The sequence below is a fragment of the Salvia splendens genome, chromosome 19 (assembly GCF_004379255.2).
Source record: "Salvia splendens isolate huo1 chromosome 19, SspV2, whole genome shotgun sequence".
In the NCBI taxonomy this organism is placed as follows: Eukaryota; Viridiplantae; Streptophyta; class Magnoliopsida; order Lamiales; family Lamiaceae; genus Salvia; species Salvia splendens.
The window spans coordinates 20665285-20690064 of NC_056050.1; the positions used below are offsets into that span (position 1 = coordinate 20665285).

The 24780-nt window shown below is 43.1% G+C and overlaps 1 protein-coding gene across 2 annotated transcripts; it reads right to left on the reverse strand.

Moving 5' to 3' along the window:
• Positions 1–19327: 19327 nt before the first annotated feature.
• Positions 19328–21422, reverse strand: LOC121780469. Of its 2 annotated transcripts, none has more exons than XM_042178107.1 (4): positions 21378–21422; positions 20677–20768; positions 20410–20613; positions 19328–20311 (listed from the first exon to the last, which is right to left on the reverse strand). In XM_042178107.1, the coding sequence occupies exons 2-4, from the start codon at positions 20740–20742 to the stop codon at positions 19391–19393; spliced, it is 1191 nt and encodes a 396-aa protein (XP_042034041.1). In that variant the 5' UTR covers positions 20743–20768; positions 21378–21422; the 3' UTR covers positions 19328–19390. The 2 variants fall into 2 exon arrangements, with proteins under 2 accessions (XP_042034041.1, XP_042034040.1); XM_042178106.1 differs by having other exon boundaries at positions 19328–20326.
• Between the last annotated feature and the right edge of the window lie 3358 nt (positions 21423–24780).

Genomic DNA, 24780 nt, shown 5'->3' on the forward strand with positions numbered 1-24780 from the left:
CTTATGAGTGTATGATGGAAACAAACAAATGTGATCAGCTTTGTTTGTCATTGAAATAAATATGTCTATGAATAACTCACAATCCTGGGTATTGGATACCGCTTGTGGTTCACACATTTGTAATAATGTGCAAGGTTTAATTGACAGCAGGAAAGTGAGGCCTGGGGAAGTAGACCCACGTGTTGGAAATGGAGCAAAAGTTGTTGTCGAACGCGTGGGAACTTATAGATTAGATCTTCCCTCAGGACATAGACTAGATTTACATAATTGTTATTTTGTTCCAGTTATTTCAAAGAATATTATTTCTATTCCGATGTTGGACATCGAAGGTTTTTCCTTCCATTTTGCAAACAACAGATGCTCGTTTTCTAATAATGGATTGTTTTATGGAAATGCCTCTTTAGAGAATGGATTATATATGTTTGAATACAAAAGAAATATTCTCAATGTGCAAAATAAAAGACTTAAGCTATGTAATACGGATAATGCTACTTATCTTTGGCATTGTAGACTTGGTCATATCAATGAGAAAAGGATAGCGAGATTGCGAAAGTTAGACTATCTAAATTCATTTGATTTTGAATCATATGGTGCTTGTGAATTCTGTCTCAAAGGAAAGATGACTAATAAGTCACTTTCTGGAAAAGGGGTGCGTGCTAATGATGTGCTAGAGTTGATCCACACAGATGTGTGTGGACCGTTTCCAACTCAAGCAAAATGTGGTTATTCGTACTTCATTACTTTCACTGATGATTTGACAAGGTATGAATATGTGTATCTTATGAAACACAAATCTGAAGCCTTTGAGAAATTTAAAGAGTTTAAGTGTGAAGTTGAGAAACAACTTGGGAAAAGTATCAAACCTCTTCGATCAGATCGAGGAGGGGAATACTTGAGCCGAGAATTTCTTGATTACTTGAAATCGCATGGAATTCAGTCAGACTGGACACCTACTGATACACCACAAATGAATGGAGTATTTGAAAGGAGAAACAGAACATTATTAGATATAGTTCGATCCATGATGAGTTTAACTGGTTTTCCTTTATTTCTCTGGGGTCATGCTTTATTGACTGCTATTTACATTCTGAATAGAGTTCCATCTAAATCAGTTGAGAAAACACCATATGAGTTATGGTATGTCAAAAGCCTTGTCTTAACTATACGCGGACCTGGGGTTGTCCAGCTTTTGTTAAGAAACAAATGACTGATAAGTTGGAATCTAAAAGTGAGAAGTGTTACTTTGTGGGATATCCTAAACAAACTAGAGGATATGAATTCTACTGCCCTGGAGATCACAAGGTGATAATATCTAGGAATGTGAAGTTTCTTGAAGACAATTATGTCTTAAAGGAACAAAGTCACAACATTGTAGATCTTGAAGAAATTCAAGAACCACAAGATGACATTGAGAATGAGGTATAATCCACTAAATTGGACAATAACTCAGTGGGAGTTTTTGATGATCTATTGGGGGGGAAAATTACTCTTAGAGAGGACCTTAGAGAGACTCTCAAAGGACCATCTCAAGACAATGAGATGCATCAAAGACAAGATGATACAATAGTTGCATCACCTCTACCTCAAGAAGATCATAGTGATATTCCTGAATCTTCTCACATACAGAATGAACAGCCTGAACCAGAGCAAAACCAACTCAATAGGCCTAGAAGGATTCGTCGTGCACCTGAGAGATTGAATCTAATGGTTGAGAACCAAGATGATGAAGTTGATTTAGATGATGATTAGCCTAAGACCTATACCGAGGCGGTGTTAGACACCGATCGAGAGAAGTGGCTTGAAGCCTTAATATCTGAAATGGAATCGATGTACTTCAACTTAGTCTGGGAACTAGTTGACTTGCCAGATGTGGTTTACCCCATAGGTTGTAAATGGATCTTCAAAAAGAAGAGAGATGTAGATGGCAAAGTACAAACCTACAAGGCTAGGTTAGTGGCAAATGGTTATAGTCAGCGCGAAGGCATTGACTATGATGAAACCTTTTCGCCAGTTGCTAAGATCAAGTCCATTAGGATATTACTTGCAATTGCTGCATACTAAAATTTTGACATTTGGCAAATGGATGTCAAAACCGCATTTCTCAATGGAGAATTAGAAGGCGATGTCTATATGACACAACCTGAAGGTTTTGTATCAAAAGAAAGGCTGAATGCAGTGTGCAAGATAAAGAAGTCCATCTATGGACTTTAAGCAAGCTTCGAGGAGTTGGAATATTTGTTTTGACAGAACAATCAAATCGTTTGGTTTTGTCAGAAGCAAAGAGAACTCATGTGTTTATAGTAAACGCGAGAATGGAAACGTTGTCTTCCTCATCATATATGTTGATGAAAACTTGATTATGGGAAGCGATCGTTCCATGATGCAATCCGTGAAAGAGTGGTTGTCTAGTTCTTTTATGATGAAGGATCTAGGTGATGCTTCCTATATCCTTGGAATTAAGATCTATCGAGATAGACCAAATAGGTTATTAGGATTATCATAATCCACTTACATAGACAAGTTGCTAAGGAGCTTCTCATTGGAGAATTTTAAGAAAGGTTTTCTTTCTATGGGATATGACATTGTATTGTCAAAGAAGGATTGTCCTTCTAATGACAAAAAAGAGAAAACATGAAAAGGATCCCATACTGAAACGGTGATGTTCAGGGCGCTTAGGTGTCGTTCAAGTAAGGATACATCCTACTGGTCAGGATAGAGATCCTAATTAAACCTAGGCCTTGGTTTCAAAAATTCCTCAACCCACTCCTACTGATCAGTATAGTGGTGGTAAGGGTCGAATCCCACAGAGATGGTGCGTTAAAACTATTGTGGTGATATTCTGGATGGTTTGGTTAGCTACCACGCTCGGGTTGAGTCTCTACCTAGACAAGAACTTAAAGGTAATTTCCTACTGACTAGAATGGGGAAAGTAGTGTAGAGGTGCAGCTGTGTACGTAGAAATGGGGAGACATTTTTGTAACAGAAAATATTTGGGAGGTACGGGATTCTATTTTGGGCTAGACAGAATATTCAGAGGGTAGTGGTAGTCATGGTGACTAGGCTGACAGATCTGCAGGTTATAACTAAAAGTAAAGGACAAAAAGCAAAAAGCATCTAAAAAGCAAAGTGGTCCCCAACATTAGACTTGGACATCATCTTCTTCAACAACACAAACTAAAATCAGAAAATAATTCCAGATTCAACACGGAAACACAGTTTATCAATTCGCGAACACAGATCCACAAATAAGAACACCAAATCTGAAATCAAAACACAGAAACTGCAACTCCGCGTACTGGTCAACAGGAAACGAAACGCACTCAAACTAAACTTCACATGCAGTGATTCACTCACGATCGAACAGTTCCACGTTTAACTAAGGAAATTGCGACAGAAACAAGGAAAGAAAAGATTCAGGAGTTAAAACACCAAGGAACCTTAGATCTAAGCTAACTAGGCGGAATAGGAAGGAAAAGAAATCAACACCATAACTGAACGGAAATCAACTTCTTAGCATTAACACGTTCGGATCTTCAACAAGTACTTCAAAAGCAGAAAATATCCAAAAGCAAGCAAAGATCCAACGTAAGGAAAGCAAGTAAATTAAACTACGAAAGCGAATAAAAGTGTTTTGCCACTCCGGACGATGAAATCTCTAAGCTACGGTCTTGCTGGCTGGAACGGACGATTTGGAACTCCAGGAACATCTAGATCTTCAAGTGACCATGGTAGTGGCGAGGAACGAGATTCTGGACTGGGCTGAAAGACTAAACTCCGAGAGAACTCTCCTAAAAGTGATGATGATGAACGATGTTCTCCCTCTTTCTCTCCAAGTGGCTTCCTTTTATAGGGAGGCTTACCCTTGATTTTTAGGGTAAGACCTTGCGGTGAAATGACTTCTTTGCCCTTAATTGTGATTGAGCAGTCCCAGCTATCCTCCTTCTCCATCTCGAGCCATTTTTGCATGTATATTGGTCAGTACGTAATCGTCCTGACTCCCTTTTCACTTGAAGTGTCTGAAACTCTGCCTACTGGCTAGAACGCTTACCCTGCACGCTTAAGCAACTAGTTTTGCAGATATAATTCAATTATGCACATCATACTGACCCGTAACCTAGGCCTAGAATACGACTTATCAAACTGCTCACACTTACCACATGCTTGTCCTCAAGCGTGAAGAACAAACAAAAAGGAATAAGTCGAATTCTAGCCTGGTTACTCCCCTGACCGACTCTACATAAACTAGACTCTATACTACAACGACGCAAAGAAAAACACTTGGTCAAACACAGAAAAAAACACACAAACACACAAACACAAATAAAACTAAAACACAAAGATTGGGCTATATTTTCAACCATCCCTTACCTCGGGATCTGGTGCAATCCGGCCTTAGACAGCCTTGAACTTCTGCCACCCCCCATTCCTTCCTGGTCAGTATATCCGCTTGTCAAGATCGCCCAAACTCTCGGCCAAACACTAGATTCACTCGGTCTCTCATACCTCACCAGGAATGTTAGGACCGCATTCTCTCAATATGCTCAACCACACTTGCTTCGGACTTAGATCTCACGTGCAGCTACTGAAGGGCTTAAAGGCTTGTAATGGGGCTATTGGGTTGCAGTGTTTTGGGGTAGATGTTCCTAAGGCTCTAAGTCTTCAAAATTTCTATTTTATTGATGTGGGGGGGAACTGTGTGCATTAGGCTTCTGATCAGTTGCTTCTTAGCTGGCGCTTCTGGCTTGGGTTTCCAGCTGGTTAGTATCATCTTGTGGCTTTGCCACCCTTATTCCTTCTTTTTTTTTCTTTTTTTTTTATTCTTCTCTCTTTTATTTTCCCTTTGTGGCTTCGCCACCCTTATACCTTCTTCTTCTCCCCCTTTTTTTCTTTTTGTGTGGAACTGGGGTAACTTCCTGATCGATTTTCTTCCAAACTTTCTTGCCCAGCTGGAGTCTGCTCTCTTTCACATCTTTCTGGCCAGTAAGCTTCATTCGCCTCATGCCTCGCACACACACAGCCCCAGTGGCTAGGGGTATTTATCTGGGTAAAAGAGTTAGAAAAAAAAGGTTCTAAAGGTGGTTTTTTTTTTTTTTTTTTTTTAACGGAGGGGGGTTTCCTACTGCCTTCAGTGTTTGCTACCCGTGGTCACTTCATCCTAGGCAAATTGTGGCAGCCTCTCCTTCTTTTCAATATTTGTGGAAAGTGGTTCCACTTTAAGCTTATAACTCACATTTGAAGAGGGCTTTCGCGTTTGGCTCTAAGTATGGGCTTTTCTCTCATACTCACATCATCTATCCTGACTAGGAGGTACTAGGGAGGGTGGTTTCGGTTTTCCAGCATGTCTTATTTCCCTCAGTTCCCTTCACCGTCAGCTCAAGACGGTTGAGTTTTAAGCCCAATCAACACACAAATTAAAAAAAAACTAAACTTAACAGGACACTAACACAAGCACGAACACAAAAACTACACATATACACATATACACATACTCATCATACTGGTCATTGCGTCCCCCCTCCCACTTCACAAGTGTCTGCCCTCAGATAAGGCTGTGAAGTGGAAAAGGTAATGACCAGTATGATGGACACATAGACAAACATACAGAAACAACAAATTAAAACTAAAACTTCTCACACTTAGACTATGGAATAGGCTAAGTGGGAGAGTTTGAAAACCTAAACAGACCAACAAAACACACATATATATAAAACTCCTCACACTTAGGCCGTGCAACGGACTAAGTGTGAGTCAACATGCGTACGAAACAAGAAAAAGAAAAAAACAAAAACATGCTACACAGAAACAAACACAGAAGTTTACCTATCACAACAAAAACTAACACCAACAATTATGAAAAAAAACTTAAAAATAAACAGAAAGCTACAATAAAACTAACTTGTCAGGGTGGGTGGGTGGTCTAGTGAAGTCTCCTGCTCCTCCGTGGGGCAGGTGGTGTAGGCTGCTTTTCCAGGGGTTCATCTTCCGTTCCAGTGGGATCCTCATTTTCCTTCGCCGGTTCCTCGGCCTATGCCGGCACCTCGGCGTTCTCTTCCTCGGGCTCTTCTATCATTGTCTCTGGTGGGTGGGTCTCATCGTCCTGGCCTCCATGGCCGTTTGTTCCAGTAGCTGGTTCCTTCTTCCGGCTGGTCACTTCCTTCAACAACTCATCTATCACGGATGCCATTCGGCCCATCTCCGTGATCAATCGATGGTTCTCCTCTCCTAAAGTAGTCACTAACGTATCCATAGCATCTTGCCTCTGAGCCAATGTCCTCTGCTCCGCAGACCCTTCCAACATCCGTTCCACTACTCCCGCTAGCTTGACCATCTCTGCCTTCAACTGCTTATTCTCCTCTCTAACCATTGCCTTCTCCATTCTGGCTTGACGATGTTCCTGGTCTGATGCCAATCCGATCATTTCTGCCCTTATCTGTCTGCTTTCCTCCGCTATTTCCTCCACAGCTTTTTCCATCCCCTCTTGCCTCTGGTCGTGTGCCGGTGCTTCATGAGCTGCTGCTAACCGAGCAGTGGGTATAGCTTCCTCTCCCATCGCATAGAAGTGTGGCACGCCTTGCCTCATGTATACCGCATTCGTCCGGACGAATAGGGGGGTATCAAACAATCCTGGGGCGTCCACCATCGTCAAGGGGGTTAAGTCTTCGTCCTCCGAAACGGTGATGTTGTTTCTCACAAAGATTCCCAATATATGGCAGAGGGAAATATTCCGTGCTGGGTGGGTAGCGATGAGGTGACATGTGTATGCAGTCCAGAACCCTAAGTGCAACTTCCTGCCCTTCTTGGCACACCACATAAGATACAACTCCGTCATCGATGTCCGGACTGCCGAATTGGACTGTCCTAAAAGGTTGTAATCCAAGAAGAGTTGAACCAGGCGTAGATTAGGATCGTTGAGATGGATAGATCGGGAGATAGTGGACTGAAACTGTCCTGCCCCGGGGTGAGTAAGTTCTTCCCAAGCTACCTGGGGCTCAAATTCCACATGCCTGCGGGGAATCCCCCGCTCCCTATCTCTCCACTCGGGCCCTATGGCCTCCTCCAAACTGCATATTCCTAGCCGAACGGTCCATTCAATCAAATTCATCCTAATCTCACCTCCAAATACTCTGAAACTGATACACTCTACATCCAAATCCGTTGTGACCTTGAATCGAAAGGTCGCGAAAAATTCTTTGGCCAAATCGACCGGAACATTCAAATTCTCATTTCTTAACAGCCATTCAAAACCCAACTCATGCACAAGGGCGAGAAACGATTCCCGAACCTTCAATTCATCTAAAGAGGGGAGATGAATTACCTTTCCACACTTAACCTTCTTGCCTTTGCGTTCTTGGTGCGATAGATGGACTGGAGCTCCTTGGAGTCAAAAAATTTCATCCCCTCCACCACGTCATCTGTGAGCTCCACCGTCCAACGCTTATATCGGAGTGGTTTTGCAGGTGGATGCAAAAGTTCCCGATGATCGTTAGGGAGTTGCTGCTCCTTGTACTCCTCATCTTCCATGGTCGTATCGCTATCGGATTCAGATTCTTCACTTATCTCATATTCACTATCACTCTGTGTTTGTCGGTTTGATGGGGTCCTCGGGTCAGCCTCAGTGATCACTATGCCTGTGTTCACGGTACGCGGTTTTTTGGTACTCGGCTTGTTTTTCACAACGGTTTTTCCTTTCCTTTTCCTTTCTATCTGGTACCTGGCTTCCTCCTCAGCTTGGAGTAAGGCCTCGTCCTTCTCAGATCCATCAGACCTTCCTGACGCTGATGTGAGGTTCGGTTCCCCAGCCATTCCTTCCGTTGTCGTGCCCGGTTCGTTCTGTACTGGAGACACCCCTGTGTCTTCCTGATCAGTAGCTTGAACAGGTTTACCTTCAGCCTTTTTCGGAGTGGCTCGCTCTTCCTCGCTTGCGATCTCTATGGGGTCCTCCGCCGTGTTCGGTTTTGCCCTGCTGGAGGCCCACTTACCCAAACAACGTTGCGACACCCTCTGCGGCTTGGGCGAGTCTGCCTTGGGGTCTGCTTTCACCACCAGTTTTCGCCTGACCGGAATCGGCTTTACAACCTGAGGTGCCACTGGGGTGGGTGCTTCTACTTCTGGCTCTGCTGTCTCTGTTCCTGTGTCCTTGACTTCCGTAGACGCAGTACCTTCCTCTCTTACTTGTATTCTATCATCCCCGGCTTTCACTTGGGGGTCTACTGGTTCTTTTTCTTTACTCGGTACTTCTCCTTCCCCTCCTACCAACTGGAAAGGTCGGCCTTCCGGTATGTTTCCTGATGTGGCTTTCTCCCTGTTTCCTACTGCCGCCAATGCGAGGTCTAGACCCTCAGCCATTGGTGCAGTGTCCTCTTCTCTCCGGTTGACCCTGTTCAGAATCGAGTCAAATTATTCGTCTGTCATGAGGCCTTATTTTCTGGCCGATTCATTCAAATCTATTTCCGGCCTTCTCACTTCTTGAAATATCGGCTCCGCTTCGGGCGTTTTCTCTGTTCCTTCGCTCCTCTCCGGAGTTGTCTTGCCTTGACTCGACTTTTTCTTACGCTCCTCAGAGTCGGAGTCGTAATGTGCGGCGATAGCGTCGAGTTCTGCCGAATCCGGTACTGAAACTGCTGCATGACTGACCGCCGCAGGCGGAGCTTCGCTGGATGTGGTTCCGACGCCCCCCGTTTGGCCGAAACTGGTCAGAGCCGTCGTCCAGTCCCTAGTTGGGTCCTGTTGGCGAAGAAATGCCATCATGGCATCCAAGGAAACCATGGGCGATGGCTGAGCGACGGGTGCTGGTGGGGTTGGCTGTGGTCGTGCCTCCGGGGTTTCTCGGCGGCTGGGTTTGGTTTTCTTGGCGAATGCTTTCTTACCCATGAGCGGAAATTACGATCTGGAAATTAGGGTTGGGAGTCGGCGGAGATGAAAAAGGAATTTTTTCGAGAGAGAGTGTAATTGCAAAATGAGGGTTTGTGAGGGGAAAAGGTAAAGCGGGATGGTTATGTGGGAGAGAGAATGCAGTTCCAGGTGGTTGTAACCGGTTATCAGGGGTAGCCGGTCGCGACGTTTCAGACGGGAAGGGCGGTTGAGGTTTCTGGCCTCTGATTGGTCCGCGCGTCTTTTCCCTCTGCTCACGCGCCATTTTTCCTGCTGTCACCCTGCAAAAGCTGCACAAGCTTTAATTCAAATTTTCGTCCTCTCCATAATTTCTCCTATACTTACCTAAAAAAGAAACTAATTCAAATGGGCACTTAAATAAAATTTTGAAATAGCACCAGATAAGTAATCCCTTGGTCAATGTGCACTTCAAATTAAAATTAAGGCCCGAAAATATTTTTGGATTTTTAGGAATTATCTAGCGTGCAAAGATTAATTACGTATTTACAATATTTACAACTTCCTTAGGCAATTTGGAATTCAACTTGGCCAGTATATGCAAACTATTTTCAAAGGGAAACTGGCCGCGCGGAACTCCAAATTCATATCTTACTGATCAGTATGAAACCGATGTAAGTGGTTGTAGTGGAATTTCATCCACTACACCCACCTCGCTATTATCCCTGAATATTTTCAACCTATGCCCATTTACTATGAAAGGTTCAGAGTTAGAGAAACTCCCTGAAATTTCTACTGCCCCATTAGATCGGAGTGCAGTTATGATGTAAGGTCCTGTCCACTTGGACTTGAGTTTCCCTGGCATAAGCTTCAATCTTGACTGGAAGACTAGTACTTTCTGGCCAACATGGAGCTCCTTAGTTCTCAGATTTCGATCATGCCATAATTTAGTTCGTTCTTTGTACCACATGGCGGAGTCGAATGACTCCAATCTAAGTTCCTCAAGCTCCTGCAGTTGCAGCTTCCTTTCCTCTTCACAGGCTGTAGCATCCATATTCACTTTCTGTACTGCCCAGTATGTTCGATGCTCGATTCCAACTGGTAAATGGCACATCTTTCCAAAAACAATCCGGTAAGGGGACATGTCTATGGGGGTCTTGTAGGCTGTTCGATACGCCCAGAGAGCATCCTCTAACCTTACACTCCAATCCTTCCTAGAAGTGTTCACCGTCTTCTCCAAAATTTTCTTTATCTCGCGGTTAGAGATTTCTGCTTGACCATTTGCTTGCGGATGGTAAGGGCTGGATAGTCTATGGTGCACACCGTATTTCTTCATCAAGGCTTCAATTGTGCGATTACAGAAGTGTGTACCTTGATCGGATATGATCGCCCTGGGTACACCGAATCGGCTGAAGATATGACTCTTTAAGAACTTGGCCACTTCCTTGGCTTCACACGTGCATGTGGCCTTGGCTTCCACCCATTTGGAGACGTAGTCTACAGCAACTAGGATATACAGATTCCCATAGGATGAAGGAAAAGGCCCCATGAAATCCATTCCCCATATGTCGAATAGCTCGCAAACTATTACGGGTACCTGCGGCATTTCATCCCGGGCAGATATTCCACCGGTACGTTGGCAACGCTCACAACTTCTGCAAAACTCGTACGCATCTTTGTTGAGGGTTGGCCAATAAAAGCCGCTATCCAAAATCTTCCTTGCCGTCTTCTTGGACCCGAAATGTCCTCCGCATGCTAATGAATGGCAGTGGGTTAAAACATCCCGCTGCTCCCAGTCAGGAATGCACCTCCTTATCACTTGATCGGACCCTACCCTCCACAAATAGGGGTCGTTCCAAAAGTAGTATTTCGCTTCACTCTTGATCTTCATTCTTTGGGCCTTGGTAACACTCGGCACTTCTGGAAGCTCTCCAGTCACTAGGTAGTTGGCCAGGTCCGCATACCATGGTTCCTGCCCTACCTTCTCTTTTCCTTTTGCTGTATCATTCTGACCAGTAAGCTTGAACACTTCTTCCCAATCAATTCTTCTGGGCGCAAAAATCACCTTACACAAATGTTCCTCTGGAAATTTATCGTGCACTTCATCACCGTTTCCATCTTGCACTATTCTGCTCAAATGGTCTGCCACCTTGTTCTCGACTCCTCGCTTATCTTCTACCTCACAGTCAAATTCTTGTAACAAGAGTACCCATCGGATCAAGCGTGGTTTGGATTCCTTCTTGGCAATCAGATACTTAATCGCCGCATGGTCAGTATACACTATGACTTTGGATCCCAACAAATATGGCCTGAACTTCTCGAAAGAATACACCACTGCCAGCATCTCCTTCTCAGTGGTATCGTAATTCCGCTGGGCTTGATTTAAAGTCTTGGACGCATAAAAAATTACGTACCTCTTCCCGTCAATCTTCTGACCCAGCACGGCTCCTACCGCAAAATCGCTGGCGTCGCACATTACTTCGAAAGGATGGTTCCAGTCAGGAGCCCTTATGATAGGTGCGGATATCAACTTTTCCTTGAGAAGGTTGAAAGCAGCCTTGCATTGCTCATCAAAGATGAATTCCACGTCATTCTGAAGTAATCTAGTAAGGGGCTGGGCGATCTTGGAGAAATCCTTGATAAATCTTCGATAAAATCCGGCGTGCCCCAGAAAACCCCTTATTCCCTTCTGATCAGTAGGGTATGGTAATTTGGATATAACATCTACCTTGGCTCAATCCACTTGGATAACTCTTTCTGAGACCACGTGTCCTAAAACTATCCCTTCGGCGACCATAAAATGGCACTTTTCAAAGTTCAAAACCAAACTCTTTGCTTGACATCTTTCCAAAACTATATCCAAATGGTGAAGGCAAGAGTCGAACGAGTCTCCGTAAACCGTGAAATCGTCCATGAATATCTCTATGCAATCCTCAATCAAATCGGAAAATATGCTCATCATACATCGTTGAAACGTACCTGGAGCGTTGCACAGGCCGAAAGGCATGCGACGGTATGCATAGGTTCCAAACGGGCAAGTGAAAGTGGTCTTGTCCTGGTCCTCAGGATCTACGTAAGTTTGGAAATACCCGCTGTACCCATCTAGAAAGCAGAAAAACTTCTTCCCAGCTAATCTCTCCAACATTTGGTCGATGAACGGCAGGGGAAAATGGTCCTTCCTGGTCGCATTGTTCAGCTTACGGTAATCGATGCACATTCGCCAACCCGTGACTAGCCTCGTTGGGATCAGTTCATTCCTCTCATTCTGAACTACTTGGATGCCCGACTTCTTTGGGACCATGTGGATCGGGCTGACCCACTCACTATCCGGTACTGAATAGATAATCCCTAGCGACAACAACTTCAAGATCTCCTTCAATATCTCTTCTCGCATGTTAGGGTTTACCTTCCTTTGAGCATCTCGATGTGCCTTCGCTCCTTCCTCCAACCTAATGTGGTGCATGCAGACATCGGGGCTAATTCCCACTAAATCTGTAAGACTCCAACCAATCGCCTTCTTGTTCTTGCTCAGCACGGTCAGTAGCCTAGCCTCTTGTTCCTTCGTAAGGCTGCTACTGATGATCACTGGATATGAGTTCTCCTCTCCGAGGAAGGCATACTTCAAATTTGGTGGTAACTTCTTCAGCTCAACTTGAGGTGAAAGTGTGTCTTCGGGTAGTTTTCTCAATCTCTCCTTCTTTTTCTAAATCTCCCTCCGATGGTTCTTCTATACTGGCTGGTAGCTGAACCCCTGCGGCTCCAATGAACTCCGATTTCTGACAGAATTCCTTGATTGCTGCTTCTATTTCCTCATCAGTTAACCCTTGGCTACTGATCAGATCGCACCATGCAGCAGCTTCGACGTCAGCCTGCTCATAAACATCTAACGCTTGGAGTTTCTCTTGCAATAGTTCGGTCTCAAGAAAATCTTGGACAAGGGGGTCAATCACATCAACATAACACAAATTTTCAGAATCAATCAGTTTCTTCATGGCTTCATTGATATCAAAAGTGAATTTCTCTCCATGAAAATCAATGCAAATTGTCCCCTCAGCCATGTCCACTATTGTCTTAGCCGTTCTCAAAAATGGCCTTCCTAACAACACTCTACTAGATTCCCTAGCTTCATGCTCACTCATTTTGATCACATAAAAATCAGCAGGATAGGTAAAATCATGCACTCTTACTAACACGTTTTCTAAAACTCCTTCAGGACTTATGCACGACCTATCAGCCAGTTGGATCAACACCCTAGTATTCGACAATCTAACTCCCTTCAATCGGTTATAGATAGACAATGGCATGACATTTATGGATGCCCCCAAATCACACATTGCATGTTTGACCTTCACATCTCCTATAGCTATAGGCAGAGTGAATATACCTGGATCGGCTCTCTTGGGTGGCAACTTCTCTTGCACTATTGCTGACGCTATCCCTTCCACCATAATCTTGCCATCCTTCTGGGCTCTCCCGGCTATGAAGTCCTTTATGAATTTCCCAAGAGGGGGTAGCTTCACGGCTTGGAGGAATGGTATGGTGACATCCAACTTCCCAAAAATCGACAAGTAGTCAACCGGGTTCTCTTTCTTCCTCTTTGTAACAAATCGCAATGGGAATGGTTTCTCCCCTTTTTTCTCCTCTACTGGTTCCTCAGCAATCTTCTTGGAGTTTTTCTTGGGTAGTTCCTGGGTCTGAGCCTCCATTCTGGGCTCTACCTCTTGAGGAGGTTCCTTCCTGGTCAGTAGGGTGTCGGGTTCACCTCGTACACTTGGTGTATCATCCAAGAAGAATGGATCTTTCATCCGAGGCATAGTTCTCCCTAATTCTTCCGCTGAAATGGTATCACCTCCTATCTTCGTTCCATTGGATCCTCCACCAGGTTGTTTCGATTGAGGCGCGTCATAAGTGGTTCCTGACCTCAACGTAACCTTACTCACATTTGCCTTTTCGGGCATTTGGACTGTAGATGGGAGTTTCCCTGCATTTCCCTTCAAATCACCCACCGAACTGGCCAGTTGAGCTAACTGCCTATTCATCATATCCATGTTCGCCTTATGTTCCTTCTGGGCGTTTTGCATCCCCTGCACGACCTCATTATGGGATTGCAATTCTCCTTTGATGCTCTGTTGTGACGCTAGCATTTCACCCATCATGTCCTCAACGGATCTCCTTGACCTGTTCGAGTTTTGGAAATGACTTGGCCCTTGGTGTTGATAGTTCTGGGAGTTTTGTTGGCCTTGATTAGGTGGGTATTGGTTATACTGGGCAGGAGGGGTGTACTGATCTTGAGGATATTGATTCAGGTGCTGGCCTTGGAATTGATTTTGGTTCTGATGGTTTTGGGGTCCTGGGTTTGGCTGATTTTGGAAGTTTTGGAAGTTTCTCTGGTGGGGTGGCACATAGACAGGGTTCGGGTTCTGGTTTTGTGGGTTTTGGTTTTGGGAATGTTGGTTTCTTCCTGACCAGTTGGGCTGGTAGTCTGGGTTTGCTGGTCCACGGTTAGGGTTTTGGTTCGGATGAGGGTTATACTGGTTCTGATTTTGGCTCCCGTCACCCCATCGGAAGTTTGGATGATCCCTCCATGGTGCATCCCGTTGCCTACCTTGAATCCAATGCCCACTAGAATTGAAGTACCCCGCAGCATTAACTTGCTCCATATTCCCGAAATCATTAGGCTGATCATAGTTCGGTTCTTGATTTCCCTGCTCTGCACCCTTGTAATTCCCAGCTGGGGGAGGTGGTGGAGTGCTCTTCTCGATCGCACTCAGAAGTGACTTCTTCAGCTCATCCATTTTCAAATCCATTTTCTGCTCCAGTGTATTTTCCTGATCAGTAACCGAGGCAATGGCAACCCGCTCTCGGTTGTATCATTCCCTTGAATGGTCATACTCTTTCTTTGCATTCAATAGCTTCCTTAGGACTCTCTTTGCTTCGCTAACCCGTAATTGCGTGAAGCTTCCTCCTGACGATGAATTTGCCAGGTCCTTGGTTACCGCGTTCATGCCGTAGAAAGTATGATGTACTTCAATGTCCGCCATGCGATGGTTGGGACATGATTCCAAAAGACCCATGTATCTTGCCCAATAATCACTCAAGGGCTCATCATACCCTTGCTTCACATTAGTTATTTCCCTCTTCAGCGCGCTTGTCTTGGATGACGGAAAAAACTCGCCCAGAAATGCTGACTTGAAATCGGCCCAAGTCTCAATAGAGTTGGGGGGCAGGCGCATGAACCAGGTGTTAGCTTCCCCCTTGAGCACAAATGGCAAAGCCTTCAGCCTATAATCATCCTCAGTTGCTCCTGCTGGTCTCCTCTGCGCCCTACAAATTTTGCAAAACTCATGAAGAAACTCATACGGCCCTTCGTAGCTCTTCCCGCAGTACGTAGGCAGGATCGCGATCACATGAGGCTTCACATCGCAGGCGGTTTGCCCTGGAGTAACGACTATGGCTTGCGGGGGTTCTCCTTCAGTATGCGCGTTCAGCGTCCCGATCTCCGGGTCCTCATCTCCCTGGTTGGCCATTTCCCTTGGGTTGCCTTCCAACCGTGGTATCTCTTCTGGTATCGGTCCCTCTATGGTGCCCTTCTCTTCGTCACTACTCGTGCCTAGGTCAGACAAGGTGGTCGACAGGCCAGAACGAGTGGTTACGAGTATAGATCCTCGCTGAAGTATCTTCGGTCTCCCCTGGTCAGGAGCCGAACTGCTTCTCATAAACTGAAATGAAAAGAAAAGAAAAAGAAGATTATGTACAATATATACGCCAAAGTATCACACACAAAAGTAACTAGTAACGCCATCCATCCCCGGCAACGGCGCCATTTGAAACGGTGATGTTCAGGGCGCTTAGGTGTCGTTCAAGTAAGGATACATCCTACTGGTCAGGATAGAGATCCTAATAAAACCTAGGCCCTGGTTTCAAAAATTCCTCAACCCACTCCTATTGATCAGTATAGTGGTGGTAAGGGTCGAATCCCACAGAGATGGTGCGATAAAACTATTGTGGTGATATTCTGGATGGTTTGGTTAGCTACCACGCTCGGGTTGAGTCTCTACCTAGGCAAGAACTTAAAGGTAATTTCCTACTGACTAGAATGGGGAAAGTAGTGTAGAGGTGCAGCTGTGTACGTGGAAATGGGGAGACATTTTTGTAACAGAAAATATTTGGGAGGTACGGGATTCTATTTTGGGCTAGACAGAATATTCAGAGGGTAGTGGTAGTCATGGTGACTAGGCTGACAGATCTGCAGGTTATAACTAAAAGTAAAGGACAAAAAGCAAAAAGCATCTAAAAAGCAAAGTGGTCCCCAACATTAGACTTGGACATCATCTTCTTCAACAACACAAACTAAAATCAGAAAATAATTCCAGATTCAACACGGAAACACAGTTTATCAATTCGCGAACACAAATCCACAAATAAGAACACCAAATCTGAAATCAAAACACAGAAACTGCAACTCCGCATACTGGTCAACAGGAAACGAAACGCACTCAAACTAAACTTCACATGCAGCGATTCACTCACGATCGAACAGTTCCACGTTTAACTAAGGAAATTGCGACGGAAACAAGGAAAGAAAAGATTCAGCAGTTAAAACACCAAGGAACCTTAGATCTAAGCTAACTAGGCGGAATAGGAAGGAAAAGAAATCAACACCATAACTGAACGGAAATCAACTTCTTAGCATTAACACGTTCGGATCTTCAACAAGTACTTCAAAAGCAGAAAATATCCAAAAGCAAGCAAAGATCCAACGTAAGGAAAGCAAGTAAATTAAACTACGAAAGCGAATAAAAGTGTTTTGCCACTCCGGGCGATGAAATCTCTAAGCTACGGTCTTGCTGGCTGGAACGGACGATTTGGAACTCCGGGAACATCTAGATCTTCAAGTGACCATGGCAGTGGCGAGGAACGAGATTCTGGACTGGGCTGAAAGACTAAACTCCGAGAGAACTCTCCTAAAAGTGATGATGATGATGAACGATGTTCTCCCTCTTTCTCTCCAAGTGGCTTCCTTTTATAGGGAGGCTTACCCTTGATTTTTAGGGTAAGACCTTGCGGTGAAATGACTTCTTTGCCCTTAATTGTGATTGAGCAGTCCCAGCTATCTTCCTTCTCCATCTCGAGCCATTTTTGCATGTATACTGGTCAGTACGTAATCGTCCTGACGCCCTTTTCACTTGAAGTGTCTGAAACTCTGCCTACTGGCTAGAACGCTTACCCTGCACGCTTAAGCAACTAGTTTTGCAGATATAATTCAATTATGCACATCATACTGACCCGTAACCTAGGCCTAGAATACGACTTATCACATACGCTTCGGCCATAGGATCTATTATGTATGCCATGATATCCACTAGGCCAGATGTGGCCTATGCGCTTAGCATGACAGGCAGATTTCAGCAAAATCCCGGTGAGGAACATTGGAAAATTGTTAAGACTATTCTTAAGTACCTTAGAAGGACTAAAGAATATTTCTTAGTCTATGGTGGACAACCAGAGTTATCAGTTACTGGGTATACTGATGCTAGTTTCCAAACAGACCATGACGATTATAAGTCTCAGTCTGGATATGTTTTTATCCTCAATGGTGGAGCAGTGAGTTGGAATAGTTCCAAACAAGGTACAACTGTCGATTCCACCACCGAAGCCGAGTATATTGCTGCATCTGAAGCTGCCAAAGAAGTTGTTGCTTTGTTAGAGTTCGTTAAAAAAAATGGGTGTCATTCTGAGTGCCAATAGTGCAATACTTTTGTATTGTGACAACACTGGTGCTGTTGCGCAAGCAAAAGAACCCAGAGCTATGAACAGGAACAAGCATGTTCCCAGAAGATATCATCTGATCAGAGAAATTATTGAAAGATGCGACATAAAATTAGAAAGAGTACCCACTGATGATAATTTGGCTGATCCTTTCACCAAACCATTATGTATAGCAAAACACAACAAGCACTTTGAGAGCTTAGGTGTTAAGCATGTTGGTAGATGACTTTGAATCAGTGGGAGTTACAGTTTTATATGTCTTAGAAACATTTTGTGTTGAGACAATATTACTTGATCACATTATATGAAAATTTTATTTCCTATCGGTTTTGTGCACTTATTGGAATAATTATTTAAAATGTTTGTATTTATTCTAAATATTTGTTCCCTTGAATTATGATTGTCTTTAATGGTGTGAGACATTAATGATATAGTATAATTCTAAAATAGCCCTAACCAATGATCATCAAGAATGGGATATTGATGATATGTTATAGGTTAGCATGAGGTTTGCATCACATTCTTCAAGAATGTAGTTGTTCTCACAACTGTGAGATATTAGATACTTGTGATGGACATGGTATACTTTGGAGAATATTGGTATACCCTACTATTAAACTGTTTTGTTAAGTGTCTACAGTTTATTAGTACATGAAGTCTGTAATAGTCCTTGGATCTGAGGTCATTACACATTTTGTTTGTTGAGTGGTGTTCTTTGATCTTGTCCAACGCTTTGCCTCCTAAAGGAGGATTGAGACACGGACTTGTGTTGGGTATATCATAAGATAAATGGAAATGGTAGTTGAACCAAGAATGAGATTCATTCCTCGATTAGAATTTTGAGAGAACACTCAAATTCTCTATATTACTTGACCATTAATTCATTGGTCAATGCAAAGATATATTCAATTAAAGTAATTGAATATGATCGAATGAGTCATTTAATAAAGATGAGATAAAGTGATTGAGCTATTTTGATGACACATGACAAATCTTAGGCTCAATCGGGTGGTTCGTGAATGAAAGGATATTACTATAAACTTTATGTAAATGCTTGTTTACCGAATTCACGTAAACGTCCTTCATATATCAAGCTACGCTGCCAACGCAGTCTAGTAGTTTTGTGCAGACTTCGATTAGATTGTCGTCGATAACGAGGGCCTAAAGGGTCACACTATATGTGTATTTTGATCCGCTCAAGGGTACAAAGTTGGAACTGCGTATTATATCTAATGCTAGTCCAAATATTGATTAAATAATTATATCTGGGCTACAATTATAATAGTCCATAAGCCCAACAATCATGGAACCCTAGTGACTCACCATCTATATAATGGTTATTTATTCTCCATTGTGGGAGAAGAGAAATAGCGTAACATTAGAGAGAAAATACGTAAAGCTTTGTAGATAGATCTCCTAGCTTTCTTCTACGGAGCAATTGTACCGAGGGATCGTTCCTGCATCGGATCAGAATACACGTGGACCTCGATAGTAGTGGATTCAACTTGCAGGATACAATCATAGAAGAAAACAACACAGCAAGTAAGATTTAGTTCCGTTGTGTATTACGTGCTCAACTAACAATATAATTATGAATCTAGATCTGTTATTCTTGTCTGCAATTTCCGCTGCGCTCATTAGATGAATACAAGACTTCCTAACAGATTTAAATAACAAAACATCATAATTTAAATGCAGGAAATAACATAATTTAAATAACAAAACATCATAATTTAAATGCAGGAAATAATATAATTTAAAGTCCTAAAATTACTTCATTCAAAATAAAAATTTACACCAATCCAAGTTTGCACGCAAGTAACTTGACTGCAGCTTCATGTTGTAGCCTTTTGGTATCGCTCATCCTCGATGTGTCTTTTTCAAGTGCTTTTAAATACGACTTGATCATAATTGCTTCTCCGACCGAACCCATTTTTTCGGACAAGACAAGAAACTTCTCCTCAGCACTGCTCGCCTTTTCATTCGTCTTCCTCTTTGCCGCTCTGTGACTCATGGGACGACTCCCACACGGTGCCAACTCTACGTGCAAACTCTCCCTTGTCCTCCTCGAATCCAAATCGATGGGATCAGTACAAGCGTTCCCGCTTGTTGAGCATCTGCCGGAGGTAGAGAGCTTCTTTCTTTTTGAATCAGATGAAGCATCTCCGAATAACTTGAGGTCTCTCTGAACGATTTTCCACACGTCCTCGTACTTGAATTGCTTTTTCGTCTCTTTATAAAAAGCCCTTAAAGCCCCCTTTCGAACATCATCCCAGCTTGTGCCACTCGGCCGTGCCTTGTGCAAATTGGTGACGTGGTCCGTGAATTTAGAGAGGTCTTCCTGCACCCTGCCCCAGTGACGGCGGAGACCGCTGCCATCTCGCTCTAGTGCCCATTCTGGCTTCATACCGTTGTAATTTTCCGCGATCTTTCCCCATGAAACCTGGCTCTTTGGCATGCTTCCAACCAACGGGTCTTCAAAGATGTTGGCATAGATGCGTGCCAATAATTTCGTCTCCTCCAGCGAATAGTTCTTCTTGCCTTCACACGGAGTGTTAGAAACGCCCTTTCCTTGAGGCGAAGGGGGTGGATCTTCCTCCACTCGAACATGGTAGAATTCTTTTATCGTGTCATCCCTGAGCTTCGAAAGTCTTTCCAAAGCCGGAGCTATAGCTTCAAGCTGTTCTTTGATCGTTCCCGATGTAATCTCAGGCTGAGGAAGAACAATCTAGTAAGAAACAATCAAAAGCACACCCAAACTCATTCACTACAACACAAGACATAACATGATGCATCGAAAGAACTGCTTACGATCCCAACGCAGGTTTTCTCTCCGAGGAGTGATAGGAGATTGGTGAGTTTGTCCTTAGCATCTGCCAAAGTGTGAAGAAGGTGAGCCCTAGATTTCACAGCCTGGTCAAATTCTCTCTTGTATACATCCAAGCAATCTCGGTCCAATCGAAGGAGTACTTTGTCCCGTTCCTCGTTGGTCTCGCCTACTTCATCCCAGATTTCCTGCATTGAAGCAAGGATTAGTTCAGTTCTGTTCGTCAAAGAGAAGGACAAGACAGGGGAAACCTGCAAGCTCTCCAATAAGGATGCACATGTAACTTCTTCACCAACAACAGTTTCTACGTCTGCCATTTTTCGGACTTAATCCGAGCCAAAATCTACAACAAAGACAATGCAATCGATATCCATGAAATTGTCAAAACAATTACAACTTTTTCCACAGCTCGATAAAGCGGTACATAGGAGACGCGAGATGATAGAAAAGCAGACGATTATCACCCACCAAAATGTAATAAGGAAAGAGTAACAGTTAGAAAGTTAGCTCAATTGAATAGGTATAAGTATTCTTCTATTTATAGCATTGTAAAATATTCTTCTCATCTAAGTAATGAAATACTAATGAATACTCTATCTTCTTTAAGTTGTCTTCTCTCTCAAATAGTAGTAAATGAAAGGGGGAAAGGGAGAAAGATACACATATAACTGAAAATGAATAAAACACAGTTTACATACTTCAACAGCCAGGAAAATGAAGAAAATAGTAGTAAATGAAAGGGGGGAAAGGGAGAAAGATGCACATACACACTAAAACCCTAACTAAAACACACAAATATGTACAACTCCACACTGCATCACATTACACGAAATTCCGAAGCCAGAAAAAATAAAAAGAGAAAAGTTTTAAACAATACTCTCGTTGAATTGCAGAAACACGTTAGATTATCTCGAGAATTAGAGGTAAGAAGAAGAAGAAGAAGAATGGTTACCGGGTGGCGGTGTGCAGATCAAAAGAATCGTACTATTACTTGTCTGGACTGAAGTGTGCGTATAGAAAATGTTTAAAATTGGGTGTGGGTCCTTGGCATAGCAACATACGACGTCGTTTATTACCAATGTTCAAGATTGATTTCTTTGTTGGCCCTATTCGTCAAATTCTATGAACATTACGAGCCCAATATATATTCCATCACCCAAGCTCAATATTTAAATTCATTTGTATATGAAAAATAATCTTATTTTTGGTCACATTATTATTTTATACTAGTTTTTACAATATCATATACTCCCTCCGTCTCATGTCACTTGCACTATTTCATTTCGGCTCGTCCCAAACTACTTACACTATTTCTAATTTAAGTTAGAATTAATGTATTTAATTAATATGTTAGATTAAGTTTAATCCTCATTTATTAAATGATGTTTTATTACACTTAAAATTCTAATTTAATTAAAAAAAATCAATCCCAAATTTACGGCTTAAAATGAAAAGTGCGAGTAACATGGGACGGAGGGAGTATTATCCAATTTCTACTTTTCTTTTCTATACCTATTTATTGGTCATTAAATAAGATTATTTTTTTAACAAATACTGTATAATATATTCATTTAAATTGTTCAAGTATTGATAGGGAAAGAGTCACTTCTTCTATATTCTTAAAAAGTGACTTAGCCTAAATTCAATATCAAAACAATTTTTGATGGATTTTTGGAACGATACAGTTTCACCAAATCATGAGTATGATATTAACGATGAGCGCCAGATATTATTCTAGAAGTATATTATTATTTGTTTTTTCACATGAATACAACATCAATGATGTAACATAATATGAAGTGAATGCCTGTAAATAGGATTGAGTTTGTAACATTTTGTATAAGTTGAGAACTTGAGAAGTTTGAAAAATAAAGAGCGTGTCTTACTTTCCCCACATTACCACTCCAAAATCATTTCGCATATATTCCATTCATTCTCCTCTCAAATACTTCCTCCAAACTAAATTACTCCTCCAACATTTATCTTATATATTCCAACAAAGTGGTACCAGATCCATTAGTTCATACCTATAGTATGGCTAACTTGTCGTTGTTCCAAGTCCCCATGCTCAATAAGAGCAGTTTCGATAATTGGAGTATCAAGATGAAAGCGTTATTGGGAGTCCAAGACGTTTGGGAGATCGTGGAGAGTGGCTACGAGGAGCCGCAGGACGAGACCGATCTATCCCAACAACAAAGGGATAGATTGTGAGATGCGAGAAAGAGAGACAGGAAAGCTCTCTATCTCATCTACCAAGCTCTAGGGGACGACGATTTCGAGAAGATCTCAAGTACAAGCACTGCCAAAGAAGTGTGGAAGAAGCTCCAAATCTCGTGTTTTGGTACGGAGCGAGTAAAGAAGGTACGTCTCCAAACTTTAAGATGAGAATTTGAGTCTTTACATATGAAAGAGTCTGAATCAATTTCGAATTATTTTTCAAGAGTCTTGGCGGTATCAAATCAAATGAGAAGAAATGGTGAAAAATTGGAGGATGTTAGAATCATGGAGAAAATATTGCGCTCTCTAACCCCTAATTTTGAGCACATAGTAGTTACAATAGAAGAAACAAAAGATTTGGAGGAAATGACTATCGATCACTTATTGGGTTCTCTACAAGCATATGAGGAGAAACAAAAGAAGAAACAAGAAATTGTGGAGCAACTTTTAAAGTTGCAAGTAAGTCTAAAGGAGAAAGAAGAAAGTTCAGGCAATGGTGGTGGTCGACAAGGAAGAGTTCGCGGACAAAGACAAGATCGTGGTCGTGGTCGAGGATATGCTCGTGGACGTGGTCGGGGATATTTTGCAAACAATGAAGAAAGAAAGGAGTCCCCAAGTATAGGACGAGGAAGGAGCAACCCACAGTCGAGGTACGATAAATCTTCAATAAAGTGTTATAATTGTCATAGATATGGGCACTATTCTTCCGAGTGCAGAGACACAAAATCAAAAGTTGAAGAGAATGCCAATTACGTGGAGAATATGAATGAAGAAAATGGATGTGTTCTTCTAGCTTATAAAGGATAAGCTGGAAGAAAAGATGATATGCGGTACCTTGACACATGAGGGAGCAACCATATGTGCGGAAACAGGAGCATGTTCGTGGAGCTTGATGAATCAGTAAGAGCATCCTCATCGCTGCTCGATGGGGCGGACGGCGTCCGTGCTGATGAAGCGACACACTCGTGTCCGCCACTGTGCTCGCGCCGACGGCACGGCACTGCTCGATAATAAGAGCACGTCCGTGCCGCTGAGCAGGTCGATGTGACAGCCTCCTATTGGCCAACGACTTTTTCTGTTTTTTTAATTTTAATTTAAAAATCGTTTTTAAATAAAAAATATTTTCCCACTTCCCAATAAATTATATCCGTTTTCTCCCCACTTTTACTTTATTTTTCATTTTTTCCCCAAAATTCACATTTTTCATCTATAAATACCCTCATTTCCACATAAAAAATTTCACACCACACTATACAATTATCATCTAAATTCTCTCATCAATTCTCAATCTTTTCACTCTTGCAAAAAAAATGTCTGGCTCCAGCAATCACTCCTCCGACTCCCGCGGATGGAACCACGAATGGTACAACCCAACACCATTCCCTCTTCTGGATATGGAATTCTCAGCCCCTACTCAAACCCAAGGTTCTCAAATTCTGGGTGGCTATCGGCCTTATCCGATAGACGAGAAAGATGCCATCGATGGGCGATACGGATGGACACCCGAACAAGGATCGGGAGGGATCGGCGGCTCCCTAACTCCGGAGGACAACCCCAGTGCTCCTCCTCCTCGTCCTCGTAGTGTTTCTACTCATAGTCATGGCGGTGAAGTTCACGTCCGCACCGCATACACTCCGTCGGAGATGGATAAGATGTTCACATCCTATTTCGAAATATCCGAAGATCCGGAAACCGGCACGAACCAAACCGGGGAGAGGTTTTGGTGGCGTGTCTCTCGCCGGTACAATGCCAACCGACCAGAGGGAACCATCGAGCGCAACGAGAGTATGGTGTGCAATGCCATCTTCAGAGCCAACTAAGAAATCCAAAAGTTCCAGGGGTATTACCTCCAGGAACAGCGGTCGGCGGGGAGCGGCATGAGCGAGGCCGACATCATCACGACCACCATGTCGACCTACCATTCCATGCATTACAAACCATTCAAGCACCTCGGCGCTTGGCAGCAGGTGCGTAGAAATCCGAAGTATATGGGAGGTTATTAATCTCCTCCAGCTCCTCCAGCAAACGGTCGAGGTAGTTATCCCTATCCGACGGCGGCTCCGATGAGGTGGCTAGCCAGCTTGCCGGAGCTAACTTGGGTAGCTCGACACCGGCATGAGCAGTTCCCAACGGCAGCT